This window comes from Bison bison, unplaced genomic scaffold, assembly GCF_000754665.1.
Source record: "Bison bison bison isolate TAMUID 2011002044 unplaced genomic scaffold, Bison_UMD1.0 scf7180017864476, whole genome shotgun sequence".
NCBI classification, from domain to species: Eukaryota; Metazoa; Chordata; class Mammalia; order Artiodactyla; family Bovidae; genus Bison; species Bison bison.
Genome location: NW_011495037.1, coordinates 74876 through 92728, shown reverse-complemented (window position 1 = coordinate 92728; position 17853 = coordinate 74876). Strand labels below are relative to the sequence as shown.

At 38.1% G+C, this 17853-nt stretch overlaps 1 protein-coding gene across 1 annotated transcript in view; it reads right to left on the bottom strand.

Moving 5' to 3' along the window:
* Nucleotides 1-17853, bottom strand: part of LOC105004455 (small conductance calcium-activated potassium channel protein 2) — a 41284-nt gene that overhangs the window by 19115 nt on the left and 4316 nt on the right. Inside the window, exon 2 of the mRNA XM_010862072.1 lies at nt 38-148. Within this exon, the coding sequence (XP_010860374.1) occupies nt 38-148 (111 nt within the window). The remainder of the gene's footprint in view (nt 1-37; nt 149-17853) is intronic.

The following is a 17853-nucleotide window of genomic DNA, read 5'->3' as shown; positions in this document are numbered from 1 at the left end:
GACTCTTCCCTTTGGAGATACAGGGGTGGTAACTTACTCTTTTTGTCAGCTGAGTGTCCATCATGAAGTTGTGCACGTGCTTTTCTGCTTTGGTAAGTTCTAGCTTCCTTGCTACCACAGCTACCACCAGGGCTGTGCAACCAGCACCCTGAAAAGCAGGAGAGAAGAGAAAACCCCTAGAGTTACTATTTTTTGGTCTCAGCCTCATTAAATAATGTTTTGTACTATGTACATGACTACCTAGAGATAAAAAGTAAATTGTAGTAATCGCTGTCTTCCATCAATATGACAGAAACTACACGGCCAATAAACATAAGTAACATGCCTTTAGACTGATGTTAAAAAATGTAAAATAGGTGAACTAAGAACTAAAGCATGATGTTTGTATTGAACATATTTTAATTATATGAAATGAATGGTAAAACAGCAACTTGCTGAATTTTCAGACTTAAAAACAGAGCAAATCAGTTATACTTAAAGACAGAGCAAAACAGAAATATAAGTCAGTGTCTTAGCATACATTCACAGAAAGGAAATAAGAATTATTCTCTAAAAAGTAAAATTCTATAATCTGTCAAGAAAAAACCAGCAGGTCTTCAGGATGGTCAACCGTGAAAGGTCAGGAATGGAAAGAGATGCATTGTATGCACAGCTTCAAACTGGCCCACGCACAGAACAGAAAGGATCGCAGAAAGATCTGAACCTGGACAACACACATACAGGAAATGCCAAAGGTCAGGGATAACCACCTTACTGCTCCAGATGTTCACCAGTATGAAGAGAGGCACGTGCTACCTTGATTTTGAAAAACTCAACACTGGTCCCTTCTCTAAGTTATAGGCTATCGTACTGACCTCTTAGGAGAAGTGTGATACTGCCATGCCCCAGAGATGAAAGCCCTGCGGCTCTGGAGTCAAGATGCATGCATTCCAAGTTGTGAGGCATGAGGTCTTCATGATTCAAAGACCAGTGATTACATTTGGGGTCAGGAGGCAAAGCTGGGGCACCTATGGGAGGGCCCAGGCTAGGAGGTCCTGCTCCAGACAGAGCCTCAACCTGGGGAGAACCACAGAGAGCTGAGACTACCTAGCTGTCTAGGTAGAGACAACAATGAACCACAGAAGAGGGGCACAAACACGTTATGGTACTTGGGGATCTTGCAACAGACTGGAATCCTTTTAAACTACTTTTAAATAGCATCCCCTTTATGTTAGCTAAGATGATAGGATGCTCACTGAATAGCCCTCCAAGAGAATCTCAGATCCTCACAAGGAAACCTGGTTTTCCTCATTCCCAATAGGTCTAAAAATCACTAGTTTTAATAGCAACTCTGCAGCCTCTTAAAACTGTGGTCTACATCTTAAATATTTAAGTATAAGGGATTGGTTATTACTTACAGCATTTTCATATTATAAAAATAATAAAATTTTATTCCTATAATATCTAAAGACTATAAAATTTAGACAAGTAAGTTAAAAACTTGTATATGTAACTTGCTTCTAATTTTATTTTTTTAAAAGGAATTCATATTTGGAAAGCAAAGAAGCCCAACCATGAAAAGAGTTTCTCTCTCAATGGCTGGAATACCAGTATGTTAATTTATTCTTTGTGCTTTCCTTAACAGTCCACATTATTTATATTGAATACATATTACTTATACAAACAAATGCTCACATTTAAAGTGACAAAGTTTGTAGTTTAAGAAAACATTTAACCTAACCTTTACCTATCTTTATTAACCTTAAAAAATTCAACCTAGGAAAATGATCTTTCTTCATAATTCATACTTATGTTTTATTATGTAATTATAGAATCACTGTATTTGAATTAAAAAGTGTAATTTAGCCATTCAACTATTAACCAAAGAAGGAATTGTTTATCTTACTGAATGAGTTGTTACAAAGAGGGACAAGATTGAGGAGAGGAAAAGAAAATACACTGTTTTGTATTGCCACAATCTGATAATTACAAATATACAGAGATGGTCTTACTAATAGGGTAATGCTATTTAAATACAGTATTTCCAGAGGGTTTAAATATCTCCATCCACCAAGCTCTGTGGAGAAATCAATATCCTCAGAAATGAAGTGATACTGATCATATCATCAGAGAAAGAGGCCAGAGGTTTTTAGACCTACCTGGTTTAACCTTCTGATTTTAGAGATGAGGCAATTAAGGCAGAGTAAGTAATTATTCAATTATGGACTCTGACTACCATTGGTATATTTTCCACCCTTTACCCCTTTATCCATATGTAAGATCACATATCCATACCTTTATCCATATGTAAGATCACATATATTCCTATTTGTGATCATTTCCATGACACAATATAGAGCACTGTATTTCTAAGCAAAACTTCAGATTATCAACTCTTAAAGTATGAATGTTTAAAAATTGAGCACTACGGTTAGTTATCAACATAAGGCAAAACATTATTCTTATTGTTTGAGTGGTACAACTTTTAAGTCAAATTATCTTGTGACTAGAATCTTTTAAAGGGCTCCGTCTGATTCCAACATAGAGTCACTGCTTTAAGTGAAGGAGGATATGGAGAGAAAATGGCAAGCTACATCAACTGCTCTCTATTTTAAACACAAGATAAAGACTTTTACTTGAGTCATTTCACTTACTTATGAAGACTTTCAGGAAATGACAAACAAGGACCATAAAGGCAGAGGGTAGGAGCACAGGGTCAGCAATGTCTGAGTTGTGTTGTTAGCTGTGCTGATATTTTGGGCCATGAGTGAAACTGAAGTTGCTCAGTCATGTCCGACTCTTCTTGACACCGTGGACTGTAGCCCGCCACACTCCTCTGTCCATGGAATTTTCCAGGCAAGAATACTGGAGAGGGTTGCCATTTCCTTCTCCAGGGAATCTTCCCCACCCAGGGATCAAATCCAGGTCTCCCACATTGCAGGCAGAAGCCTTAAAAGGCCCTAAGCTTTAACTCTCTCAGTATTGACCCTCTCCTCAGCTCACAGGGGCCATGTGTAGACAATGAAATAAAGTGATTTTAGGGCTGTGTACTAATGAAGGAAAAGAATGGCCTTTTGAAGTATCTAAACCTATTTTATTGCCACAAAATCTAAATAAGTTATAGTAAGAGAGGTTAGCCTGAATCAATGGAAGGAAGAAGTAACCACTCAGGCTAGTCATTGGTACCCACCGATGGCATGAGAACATTCTCTTGACAAGTACAGGGTCACCTGTTGCATGTCTGCTCTCCGGCACTCATCAATCATGAGCAATGAGAAAGTCAAGAGCAGCAGTGGCTTTTTAATAAACAGCGAATATAAAAAAAGGAGGGGCTTCGACCACTAGAGAGATAGCTATAAATGGCAGTTGGCACTATATGCTGAATATTGTTCTCCGGTGGCAGGAGGCCATTGGTCCGATTCTTCTGGAAAGAAATCAAAATCCCAACAGGAGTGGAAAATCACTGGTATCAAGAACATTTGGAAGTTGATTTTTATTTGTGTTTATTCTTGAGCTCTGCTTTTTCCTGCTGCTGGCCCATTTCTTGCTGAGTGTTCTCTAGCTCACCAAAAATTTTGTATATTACAATTAGTATGTCTGTTGCAAAGTGCAGAAGCAAGGGAATCTGACAGTTAAGTAATTAGTGAAACTATTCTTTATATCCCTCACTCCATGATCACACTTGCACCCTTTTAATTATACCCCAAAAGCCACTTAGAAACCTTTTTTTCCAAAGTCCTTAGCTCCTTATATGTAAGTCTTATACCTTCCAAGTTCTTAATAAATCACAAGATGTTTTGATATGTATAGAATCAGATTTCAAAAAAGTAACTTTTATAGTTATGCAAACCGAAGCTGGCTCATCCCCGAAAGTTTTCTAGGTTCAAAGTAAGTTCCTGCTAACACATTAATGATTATAGTAATTTAAGAAATGATGTGATATTACTGTCCACTCAGTATCTACTTCCTGAGCCATTCTGTTTCATAAAGTGAATAAGAATGAATGTAAATATGCTTTTACAACATTCTCTCCAAATCTTGCCATGATCACAATGGATACAGAAACAGTTGGGGCTAACATATGTTACTCTCTGAAATTAAAATCCCTGCATGCCTTTAACGAGATGAGTCATAGTTCTTTCACCAAAGTCAGAAAATGTATCCTGGTTACTTTTCTTTCATTTCATTTGTGCTATTAAAAAAACTAAGCAAGTAACTAACCTGCCACTTCAAGATACTCAGAAAACTAATGTGTGTGTGTGTGTGTGTGTGTGTGTGTGTGTATAAGTATTAATGCTCATTATGCTAGATTAAAGTGAGCAGACAAAAGACAATCAGAAAACATAGGCTATAGTTGAATCCCAACACCTGGAGAGTCTTAGATGCTGACAAATTGAAATGAAGTCTCTGCACAGGAAAGGAAATGACAAAAAAAGATAACCCAAAGAATAGGAGAAGATACTTGTAAATGACACAACCAAAAAGGGCTTAAACTCCTAAATATACAAAGAGCTCATACAACTCAATAACAAAAAAGCCAATTGGAAAATGGGCAGAAGACCTAAAAAGCCATTTCTCTAAAGAAGACATAGATAGCTAATTGGCACATGAAAAGATGCTCAGCGTCGCTAATTATTAGAGAAATACAACTCAAAATTACAAGCTATCACCTCACACCAGTCAAAATGGACATCATCAAAAAGTCTACAAACAATAAATGCTGGAGAGAGTGTGGAGAAAAGAGAACCCTCCTATGCTGATGGTGGGAATGTAATTTGGTAAAGCCATTATGGAAAATAGTATGGAGGTTTCTCAGAAAATTAAAAATAGAGCTACCACATGATCCAGCAATTCCGCTCCTGAGTATGTATCCAGGTAAAACCATAATTTGAAAAGACATATGCAGCCCTATTTTCATAGCAGTACTATTCACAACAGCTAGGCCATGAAGGCAACCTAAATGTCCATCAACAGATGAGTGGATAAAGAAAATGTGGTATATACATACAATGGAAAACTACTCAGCTATAAAAAGAATGAAGGAATGCATTTGCAGCAACATGGACGGACCTAGAGGTTATTATAATAAGGGAAGTTAGAAACAGAAAGACAAATACCATATGATATTATTTACATGTGGAATCTAAAACATGGCACAAATGAAACCCTCTAGAAAACAGAGAGAGACTCACAGACAAAGAGAACAGACTTGTGGTTGCCAAGGAGGGGTGGGAAGGGAGAAGGATGGACTGGGAATTTGGGGTTAGTATATGCAAACTATTTTATATACCATGGATAAACAACAAGGTCCTACGGTATAGCACAGGGCGCTGTATGCAATCTCCTGGGATAAACCATAATGGAAAAGAGTGTAAGAAAGAATATACACATGTATAAATGTGGCTGAGTCATTTTGCTGTACAACAGAAATTAATACAATGTTGTAGATCATTCATGTTATAGATACAGCAATAAGTAAAATGTAGTGCCTTTCTCTGCTGTATTCTTCTCTAATATAGCACATACATGGGAAGCCACGCCAATCCCTAGAATGTAAGAAGTTCAAGTAGCTCATTTTCCCCAAGATCATTTATCACATAGTTCAAAAAATTCAGAGATATGACATATTTTTACATGAGATCACTAGTGATGCTCATCCTACAAATATACTTCTAAAAATCATGTTGAAGCACCACTTCGGGATCAAGCTTTAATAACTTAATATATAAGCCTATGGAAATGGAAATTCCTTTAACAGCACACTGGGAAAAGGTTTTGATTCTTTCCTTATTGAAAAAGGCATCTGCCAAATATTCAACATAATAATAATGAAATTTATAATGTGGAGGGTAGTTCCAGAATACTCATCACCACAGAGAATGACTGCAAAAATTTGCTAACGTTCAAATGATTCCACTGTTAAATTATCCTTCTGTCTTACAATAACTCCTAAAAGGTCAAGCTTCAGTTTTATAGCTGACTGATGGACTATCACTAATAAAAATTTGTTAACATACAGTTATTTTGAAAAAATCGTATTTTCTACCAAAAATACACCTAAATTAATGAAATAGCTGAAAAATTACTTTCATTTTAAATATTAACTTTTCCTTTAAAGGGAAATTGAAAACTTTGCCCATTTCTCTGTTCTGGAGTTGATTGACTCAATACCCTACAACAATAAATATATTTTCAATGCACTTTTCTGACACAATTATTTTTTCATAAAAATGCATAAAACAAGCATTCAGCTTTAGTATTATATCCCACTGGAGTTTTACAAGATCTCTTTAGGTCATGAGAATAAACAATATTCAAAATAACTTTGAAGACAAATTCCCTCTATTAAAATGTCCCTGCCTCTGAGTATCTTCAAATACAGTTGGCCCTTGAACAAAGAGGGGGCTGGGGACACAAAGCCCCCTTGCAGTTGAAAATCGAGAATAACTTATAGTGTGCCCTCTACTCGCAAATTCAATCAACCACAGATTGTGTAGTACGTAGTATTTACTACTGAAAAATATCTGCATATAAGTGGACCCATGCAGTTCAAATCCACGTTGTTCGAGAATGAACTGTATTGTTGATAGGAGGGTAGAGGTCAGTTAAAATGTCCTCGTCCTAAGGAAGCAGGGAGAAGGTATGTGTGTGCTTTTTGAGTTCAGTGGTAAAACCTGGGTTTAGGAACCCCAACTCTCCTTCAGATTGATTTGCTTGCTCAGCTTCTCCTTGTGCTTCAGTGGCTGGAAAAAAGGAAGTGGTGCATAGACCTGGTCATCAACAATGAGTCATCTCTGAGTTTAAATCTCCTTCTTAGCAATGGTGCCAGTGTGAGCACACGTATTTCAGAGACAGGAAGGGCAGCTCTGCCAACTCAAAGGGCTGATAGTTTAGAAAATTTAGGTGGCATTGTAGAGACAATGAGTTGAATATGAGAGGGCCACAACAACTTTCAGTTAAAAGCAGCTGCCTTATTTCTTAAGAAATTTTCTTGGGGAGAAGTGAAGGTCTGCTGAGGGCAATGGTGGAGAATTCAGCCTCAGGGCTGAAAAGGCCTATCATCTCTTCTAACTGTTGGGCACAAAATAGAAACTATAGTAAGAATTTAAGGATACAATCTTTTCAATGGGCCTTTATTTGATGAGATTCAATGAACACACCTTTCCAGAATGGGAAAGACAATGAAGGACAGAAACGGTATGGACCTAACAGAAGCAGAAGAGTTTAAGAAGAGGTGACAAGAATATACAGAAGAACCATACATAAAAGGTCTAATGACCCAGATAAGCACAATGGTGTGGTCACTTACGTAGAGCCAGACATCCAGGAGTAGTCAAGTGGACCTTAGCAAACACTGCTTCTAATAAAGCTAGTGGAGGTGATGGAATTCCAGTTGAGCTATTTCAAATCTTAAAAGATGATGCTGTTAAGTGCTGCACTCAGTATCCCAGCAAATTAGGAAAACTCAGCAGTGGCCACAGGACTGGAAAAGGACAATTTTCATTCAATCCCAAAAAAGGGCAATGCCAAAGAATGTTCAAACTACTGCACAATTGCACTCATTTGACATGCTAGCAAGATAATGGTCAAAATCCTTCAAGCTAGGCTTCAATATTATGTGAACCAAGAACTTAGAAAAGTTAGAGGAACCAGAGAGCAAACTGCTAACATCCATTGGATAATAGAAAAAGCAAGATAATTACAGAAAAACATCTATTTCTGCTTCACTGACTATGCTAAAGCCTTTGACTTGTGGATCACAACAAACTGTGGAAAATTCTGAAAGAGATGGGAATACCAAACCACCTTACCTGTCCCCTGAGAAACCTGTATACAGGAATCAACAGAACCAGACATGGAACAATGGACTGGTTCCAAATTGGGAAAGGAATATATCAAGGCTATATACTATCACTTTGCTTTTTTAACTTATATGCAGAATACATCAGGTTAAATGCCAGGCTGGATGAAGCAGAAGCTGGAATCAAGATTTCTTGGACAAATATCAATAACCTCAGATATGCAGATGACACCACCCTTATGGCAGAAAGTGAAGAGGAATTAAAGAGCCTCTTGATGAAGGTGAAAGAGGAGAGTAAAAATGCTGGCTTAAAACTCAACATTCAGAAAATGAAGATCATGGCATCCAGTTCTATCACTTCACAGCAAATAGATGGGGAAAAATGGAAACAGTGACAGAATTTATTTTCTTGGACTCCAAAATCACTGTGGATGGTGACTGCAGCCATGAATTAAAAGATGTTTTCTCCTTGGAAGAAAAGCTATAACCAACCTAGATAGCATATTAAAAAGCAGAAACATCACTTTGCCAACAAAAGTCCATATAGTCAAAGCTATGGTTTTCTAGTAGTCATGTATGGATGTGAGAGTAGGACCATAAAAAAGGTTGAGCTCCGAGGAATTGATGCTTTATTGAACTGTGATGTTGGAGAAGACTCTTGAGAGTGTCTTGGACAGCAAGGAGATCAAACCAGTCAATCCTAAAGGAAATCAATCCTAAATTCATTGGAAGAATTGTTGCTGAAGCTGAAGCTCCAATACTTTGGCCACCTGATGTGAAAAGCTGACTCATTGGAAAAGACCCTGGTCCTGGGAAAGACTGAAGGCAGGAGAAGGGGGCAACAGATGATGAAATGGTTGGATGGCATCACCGACTCAATGGACACGAGTTTGAGCAAATTCCCAGAGATGGTGAGAGACAGGGAAGTCCAGTGTGCTGCAGTTCATGGGGTAACAAAGAGTTGGACATGACTTATAGCCTGAACAACAACATCAGAAAGAGCCAAAGGGCAAAAAGAAAAGTAAAAACCTCTTCAAAATTATCACTTGGAATTAAACACCTCATGTCAACTTGTATAAGACAGATAAAAGATTTTCTTTTTCCTTACTCACATATGCAACACCAAGGAATGGCTTTAGTCTTGTTTTTCAAGACTCCTACTTCTACTGGCAGGGGAAAAGTAATGTTTAAATGCAGACAGGAAGTAGCAGGAATATACTTTAGGCTTAGCTTTCTTTAATATCATTCATTCTCTTCATATAAGCTCTGGCTAAGTTATGGTCCTTTTACAAACGTCTAAAGGAACATTTAGACATACACTAACATACCCTAACATACCCAAGGGTAGTGTTCCTACCCTTCAGGATGAAAACTACTGAACTCTGACAACTAAGATGCTATGTGACCTTGTTAAGAGTTTTTGATATCTGGTAAATTTGATGATGACAGAATTATGAAGTGTTCTTTACCTAATGTGGTGTAAAAAATGATTAAATACTTTGCTCCCTGAATAAAATTTTAAAAATTAACTAATATGATTTTTAAATGATTATGAACTAGAAAACTTTTATGCATTGTTTTTTTAAATACGGAATTACCAATACGATGGAAGAAGCTTAAATCACTCAAATTTGAAGTGACCTCACTTTTGTTGAGGAATCCATAGTGGACTCTGTTGAAATCTAATGTTCACTATCAATAGAGGACCTATTATTAGATAATAACCACTATTTGAAGGAATGTGAAGATACTGCTCCATATTTTAAAATAATTTATGCCAAAAATGCAGTAATCCACTCTAAATAGTTAAAGGGCCAACAAAGTTGTCATAATTTTAGGGAATTAGAGAAGCAAACATTAAAAATGAATGACTTTCATTTTAATATAAGACAAGAGATACTCTTATGAATGAGGCTGTATTCTACTCTTGAAACAATCATATATACTCACAGGTAAGGAAAAATGACAGCTTTCAGCTTGTGTTGCATCTTTATGTACAGATATAAAATGGTAGATAGGGTAAATTTTTAAATGCTAAGCAAATCAACTGCTTTATAATAAAGTTGGAGAGACTGAGAAACTAGTTGGTATTAACAAAAAGGGAAATTCTATGATTTAACAACATTATTTGCCTACCTCTAATCAAAAGAATAAAGCCATTTAAACTTCATCCCAAACTTTATCATAACATCCACAACAATAAATCCTCAAGTCTTTAGTGCCTCCTCAAAAAGGAGAGGGTTAGGGGATTGGAATCAAGATGATGAAGTAGGATATGGAACACGTATTTTACCACAGATACATCAAGAATACACCTACCGAACACTAGCAGACCTCAAACATCTGAAAGGACAAGAAAGACCTCTACAATAATCAAGTAGAAAAAAAGAAAAAGGAAGTGGAACAGGTTCTGTCCCTCTGGAAGGCAGTTCTGATGGTAAGTAGAGGTTCCCACATCCTGGGAAGTCCTCTCACTTCACTGCTGCTGCTGTTAAGTCGCTTCAGTCATGTCCGACTCTGTGTGACCCCATGGACAGCGGCCCACCAGGCTCCTCTGTCCCTGGGATTCTCCAGGCAAGAATACTGGAGTGGGTTGCCATGTCCTTCTCCAATGCTTGCATGCATGCTAAGTCGCTTCAGTCGTCTCCGACTCTGTGCCACACCATGGACAGCGGCCCACCAGGCTCCTCTGTCCAAGGGATTCTCCAGGCAAGAATACTGGAGTGGGTTGCCATTTCCTTCTCCGTCACTTCACTGGCAGGGAGATTAGCTGGGACAGAAGAGAAACTTCAGAGGTTCCAACAACTGGTTCGTGGCAGGACACAGGGAGACCTATACACATAGTCTGTGCGACTGCCCTGTGCACCCCAACTTGAGACACACATATGCTGGTACAGCTAGGGACTGCGTGCTGGAACACCAGGTTTAGAAGATAGAGCTATGGAGAGGGCTGCCGTTGGTGGAATGGAGACAGCCTGAGTGGGCTGGACTGTGGGAAGCGGCAACTAGGAGTCTTCAGGGAAGAACCCTGGGCTGCCATAAAAGTGTAGTGCCATTGTCAAATGGCACACAAAGGCGGAGTGTGGCTTCCATCCTAGCCTTTTCCCCACCTCTGGCTATTGCCCCCATGGACTCTATGACAGGCTCCCACACAGGCAGGCCTGCACAGCCTGGCCCTTGCCCCAGTCCCCTCCCATTTGGGCAGGCTCTGGTGCTCCAGCCACCACCTTGATGGTTCTGGGAGCAGATGCCAGTGGTTGTCCAAGCACAGAGGTGAGACTGAAATCACAGCTGAGATCCAGGGGTTGTGCAACTTAGGAAGCAGAGCTGAAATCTTTCCTTGTGGCTGCACAAACTGCAGATTTACAACTCCACTGTCAGCTTTGCAAATTCAGCATCCGTGGAACACTTAACAAACAACTTGTGCTCCCGTGGCTGGGTCGCATCTGCACACAGCAGTTGTGGGTTTTGTAGGTGTGTACAACAGGGGCTGGGTCAGGCCAGGGTGTGAGCTGCCTCAATAGCACTCACATCTGGTACAGGTGCTTGACTACTACAGTTCTGGGGTCTTACTCCTGTGGATCTGTGCTGGTGGTCTTGTGAAAAACGAAATGTGAACGGCACCGGGGCTGATTGCCAGCATCCCTATGTTGGGGCCAAAAGCAGCGCCAACTACAATGTACTTTATTAGCCCACACAATGGGTAAAAAGTGGCACAACAGAGTATAGTCATAGGTGAACAGGCCCAGCAGAAGAATACTCAGTGACTTCTCTCCCAGTGGGACCATGCCAATCCCGCTAACCTCACAGTGCATAACAAACACAGCTCAAAAGTGGAGCTGGGGGCTTCCACTCCAATAATTAGGGAGCAGACCCTGTCCTGGATAGGGCTGCTGCTGCTGCTGCTGCTAAGTCGCTTCAGTCTTGTCCGACTCTGTGCAACTCCATAGACGGCAGCTCATCAGGCTCCCCTGTCCCTGGGATTCTCCTCCAGGCAAGAACACGGGAGCGGGTTGCCATTTCCTTCTCCAATGCATGAAAGTGAAAAGTGAAAGGCAAGTCGCTCAGCCGTGTCCGACTCTTCGCGACCCCACGGACTGCAGCCTTCCAGGCTCCTCCATCCATGGGATTTTCCAGGCAAGAGTACTGGAGTGGGGTGCCATCGCCTTCTCTGCTGGATAGGGCAGTGATAACCAAAGAGCAAAGAGGAGGCCCACTCAATACCCAGTGCAGGATCCAATCACATAGCATCAGTCACACCTCCTATCAAGGGGATGATGGCCAGCATACACTGAGGAAAAAGGTGACAGGTATGCATACTGCAAATGGCCCTCACACCAAAAATATTAAACCCATGCAAGCTACACAGGAGCATTCCCACAGAAAAATAGCCCTCAAGGACCACAATAGATAACTGTTTCTCCTAGACTCGTGCCTGCTTGCTCAGTTGTATCCAACCCTTTGTGACCGACCCCATGGACGATAGCCCACCAGGCTCCTCTGTCCATACCATTTTCTAGGCAAGAATACTGGAGTGGGTTGCCAGCAAAGAAATATAAGTAAAATGAAGAAACTGAAAAACCACTTCCAATTAAAAAACTGAGAGAATTCTCCTGAAAGAACAAACAATGAAAGAGATCTATTTGGTCTAATAGTCACTGAATTCAACAAGGAGACAATGAGAATATTGAAGGAATTAAGAAAGGCTATCAACAGAAATGCAGATTACTGTAAAAAGGAATTAGAAACCATAAGGAAGAGCCAAGAGAAATGAAAGAATTCATGTGAAGAAACAAGAGCTGAACTAAAGACTATGAAAAGCAGAATTAATAATGCAGAAGAATGAATAAGTGATATAGATGATAGAATAATTGAAATCACCCAATCAAGAGAGCAAACAGAAACACAAATTAAAAAAAAAATATGAAAGCAACATAAGCAACCTATGGGATAATATAAAGAATGCCAATCTATGCCTAATAGGGATCTCAGAGAGAAAAGAAAGAGAAGAAAGTATTGCAAATGTATTTAAAGAAATTATGGCTGGAAACTTCTGAAACCTAAAGCAGGAAATAGATATCCAGATATAGGAAGCACAGACAGACCTACACCAAGACATAATAAAAATGGCAAATTTCAAGGAAAAATAGGACACACATCAATGAGCAGATATTTGGGACAAAAATCAATAAGGCAACAGAGACCCTAAATGATACAACAGAACACCTAGACTTATTAAGGACACTGTAGCTAAAAGAAGGAGAATATACATTCTTTTCAAGTGCACTTGGAACATGCTCTAGGACTGACCACATTCTTGGGCACAAAACAAGCCTAAACAGAAATTATTTCAATCATCTTTTCTGACCGCAATGGCATGAAACTAGATATCAGCCACAGAAAAAGAAATGAGAAAAAAACAGAAACAATTATTTGGTGACTAAACAACATGCTAGCAAAACAAAAACAAACAAACAAATGGATCAATGATGAAATCAAAGAAGAAATTTAAAAATATTTTGAGGAAAATAACAACAAAAATACAGCCATTCAAAACCTATGGCATGCAGCAAAAGCTATTCTTAGGGGAAAGTTCACAGGCCTTCTTTAAGAAACAAGAAAAATATCAAAAAACAACCTAATCCACCACCTAAAAGAATTAGAAAAAGAACAAACAAAACCTACGTTCAGCAGAAGGAAGGAGATAACAAAGATCAGAGAGGAGATAAATAAAATAGAGATTTAAAAAAATCCAAAAAAAAAATCAATAAAACCAAGAGTTTGTTCTTTGAAAGGGTAAACAGAATTTATAAACCTCTGGCCAGGCTTATAGGGAAGACAGATGACCCAAATGAAATAAGAAATGAAAGAGGAGAAATAACAAGATACTGCAGAAAAAGAAAAAAACAAACCAAGAGAATATTATGAAAAATTATAAGCTGACAATCTTAAAGATTGGACAATCTCAAAGAAATGAACAACCTTTGAGAAACATATAGCCCACTGAAACTGAATCAAGAAGAAATAGATAACTTGAACGGACCAGTCACTAGAAATGGAATCAAGTCAGTAATAAAAAAAAAAAAAAATCACTAAGTGCAAAAACCCATGATCAGAAGGCTTCAATGGAGAATTCTACCAAACATACAAAGAACTTATGCCAATACTTCTCAAACTCTTCGAAAAGACTGAAGTGGAAGAAACACTCCTGAAGACATTCTGTAACACCACTGTCACCAAAGACATTACTACAAAAGAAAACTACAAGCTAATATCTTCGGTGAATATAGACAGAAATATTTTCAACAAAATATTAGCAAACTGAATCTGAAAGCACATAAAAAAGGCCATAAACCACAACCAAGTTGGATTCATCCCAGGTTCACAAGAATGGTTCAACACATGCAAATTAATCAATGTGATACTCTACACCAACAAAAGGACAAAACCCATATGATCATCTCAATAGATACAGAAAAAGCATTTGATAAAATTCAATATTCATTTATGATATGATAAAAATTCTGATGAAAATGTGTATAGAGTGAATATATCTCATCATAGTAAAAGCTGTTTATGGCAAATCCATAGCCAATATAACACTCAAAGCTGAAAGCCTTCTTACCAAAATCTAGAACAAGACAAGGATGCCGCTTTCACCACTTCTCTTCAAAAACTATTGGCAGTCTTTAAGCACAGCAATCAGACAAAAAAAAAAAATGTGTTCAAATTCATAGAGAAGAGGTAAAATTGTCATTATATGCAGATGACATGGTAAAATATATACAAAGAAAACCCTGAAGACTCCACTCAAAAATTACTAGAACTGATATACTAATTCAGCAACACAGCAGGATAAAAGATTGACATAAGGAAAATGGTTGTATTTCTTTACACTAACAATGAAATACCAAAAAGGGAATGTAAGCAATCTCTTTTAAAATCACACCAAAAAAACCCCACTAAAACTTAGGAATAAATCTCACCAAAGAGGTGAAAGACTTACATGCTGAAAATTCAAAACATTAATACAGAAAATGAAACATGATTCAAAGAAATGAAAAGATATCCCATGCTCTTGGGTGGGAAGAATTAATATTTTTTAAGTGGTCATATTACTGATTCAATGTGATCCCTATTAAATTACCCATGATATTTTTCCACAGAAATAGAACAAATAATACTAAAATTTATATGGAACCACAAAAGACCCAGAATTGCCAAAGCAATCCTTATATGAAAAAGAACAAAGCTGGAGGCATAACCCTCCCAGACTCCAGACAATACTACAAGGCTACAGTAGTCAAAATAGCATGCTATTGGCACAGAAACTGACATACAGATAATGGAACAGAATACAGAGCCAAGAAATAGACCCACACACCTATGGGCAATTAATCTTCAACAAGGAGGCACGAACACACAACGAGGAAAAGACATTCTCTTTAGCAAGTGGTGCTGGCAAAGTTTAACAGTCGCATGTAAATCAGTGAAGTCAGAACACACTCTCCCACCCTACACAAAAATCAACTCAAAATGGCTTAAAAACCTAAATATAAGACAAGACACCATAACATTCCTAGAAGAGAATATAGGCAAAACATTCTCTGACATAAATTGTACCAATGTTTTCTTAAGCCAGTGCCCCAAGGCAATGGAAATAAAAGCAAAAACAAACCAAAGGGAGCTAATCAAACTTACAAGCTTTTGAACAGCAAAGGAAATGAAGTGAAGTGAAAGTCACTCAGTCGTGTCTGACTCTTGGCGACTCCATGGACTATACAGTCCATGGAATTCTCCAGGCCAGAATACTGGAGTGGGTAGCCTTTTTCTTCTCCAGGGAATCTTCCCAAACCAGGGATTGAACCCAGGTCTTCCACATTGCAGGTGGATTCTTTACCGGCTGAGCCACAAGGAAAGCCCATAGCAGAGGAAACTATAAACAAAACAGCCTACAGAATCAGAGAAAATATTTGCAAATGACACAACTGACAAGGTCTTTGGCTCCAAAACATACAAACAACTAATACAACTTAATAAAAAAAAAAACACAACCCAATCCACAAATGGGCACAAGAGCTAAACAGACATTTCTCCAAAGAAGACATACAGATGGCCATTAGGCACATGAAAAGATGTTCAACATTGCTAATTATTAGAGAAATTCAAACTAAAACTACAAGTAGGTACCACTTCACACCAGTCAGAATGGCCATCATTAAGAAGTCTACAAATAGCAAATGCTGAAGAGGGTGTAGGGAAAAGGGGAGTGTAAGTTGGTTCAGCCACTACAGAGTAGAATTGCCATATGATCTAGCAGTCCCACTCCTGGGCATATATATTTTCAAAACTACAATTTGAAAAGATACATGTATCCTTATGTACAGAACAGCACTATCTACAATAGCTTAGACATGGCAACAACCTAAATGTCCATCAGCAGATGAAAGGATAAAGAAGATGTGGTATATATAAACAATGGAGTACTACTCAGCCATAAAAAGAATGAAATAATGCCATTTGCAGCAACAAGGATGGGCCTAGAGATTATCATACTGAAGTAAGTCAGAAAGAGAAAGACAAGTACCATATAATACCGCTTATATGTGAAATCTGAAATACGGCTGAAATCAACATATCTACAAAAGAAAAACAGACTCACAGACATACAGAATACACTTGTGGGTGTCAGAGAGGGTGGGATAGGGGAGGAAGGATTAGGAGTTTGGGATTAGCAGAGGCAAACTATTGCACACAGGATGGATAAGCAATAAGGTCCTACTGCATAGCACAGGGAACTATACGATATTCAATATCCTGTGACAAATTATAACAAGACAATATAATATGTGTGCATGCATCACTGAGTCACCTTGTTGTACGGAAGAAATTAACACAACATTGTAAAACAACTACACTTGAGTAAAATTCTTTTAAAAAGAGGAAGGATAGAAGAATAAGGAAAAAGACAAATAATGACAACCTCAGTGGTTTTCTCTTGAAGGGTAATGAGGACTTTGTCTATTAGGCAGCTCTATAATCTTGTGTTTTTAAAATAAGACCCATGGAAAGGGAAGAGATCTTTGTTTTGTCAGCTCTAATATTAGTTAGGTCTTGACTCATTTGATCTATCACAACGGAATTCTTGTTCAGGCATTTTAACATATAAAACCCCTTGTTTTAATATTTTGATAATCATCTTTACATAGCATTGTAAACACAACCTAAAATTTATTTTAAAATCTTTCCATGATTGTCTTGGATTTACAACTTACATTTCAGCCAAGGAGAAGTTATTTTTTGATAAGACCATTTGTTTCTTTCTTAGAAATATTATGGAAACTCTCTTCCCTCATGGTTTAACAATACATTTCTGCCAAGAACCATGGCAGAAATGAGCTTTTCTTAATGTCCTTGGCTCCCCAAAGTAATTCATGATATAAATTGTTATTTAAAATTTTTAAATGACAGTTTCATTTTGAGTTTTTAACCAATGAAATGTGAATATTTAAGAAGATTCTATGAAATAATTCATTACTTTCATTAGCTTTACGAAGAAAACATGCACTGCTAATTTCTTTACGTCTACACTTTTGAAATGGGAAAGCTTTGCAGGCGTTAGCATTCAGATCAACTGTATATTACATGCTTCAAAGTGAAACAATCACATAGGGTATAAATTCTATCAAAATTTCATAAACACAAGAACAAGAAAATTGAAATACAAAAGAACACAAGGAATCTCAGTGCTTCAGAGATGATGTGCAAGACGGTTCAGGGCTGACCCTGCGCTCTCCCAGGGCTGCTGTGACTTGTCCTTTTTCACAGTTTATCAAAGACCAGAGAAACATGGAGCAATGACTCATGAGAAACGTGACAATGTACGTTTTATCTAAACATGCATTGCAAAAGTGCAGGGGCGAATAGGCTGGAAGAAGAAAGAAAAAAAAATGAATAAAAGAGCCTGAAATTAAAAGCAAGTCATATCTGACTTAGGCGATTCCAATGCAAAAAACTGGTATTTAAATTTCATGTGATCAAAGCCAAAAAAAAAAAGAAAAGAAAAAAAAAAT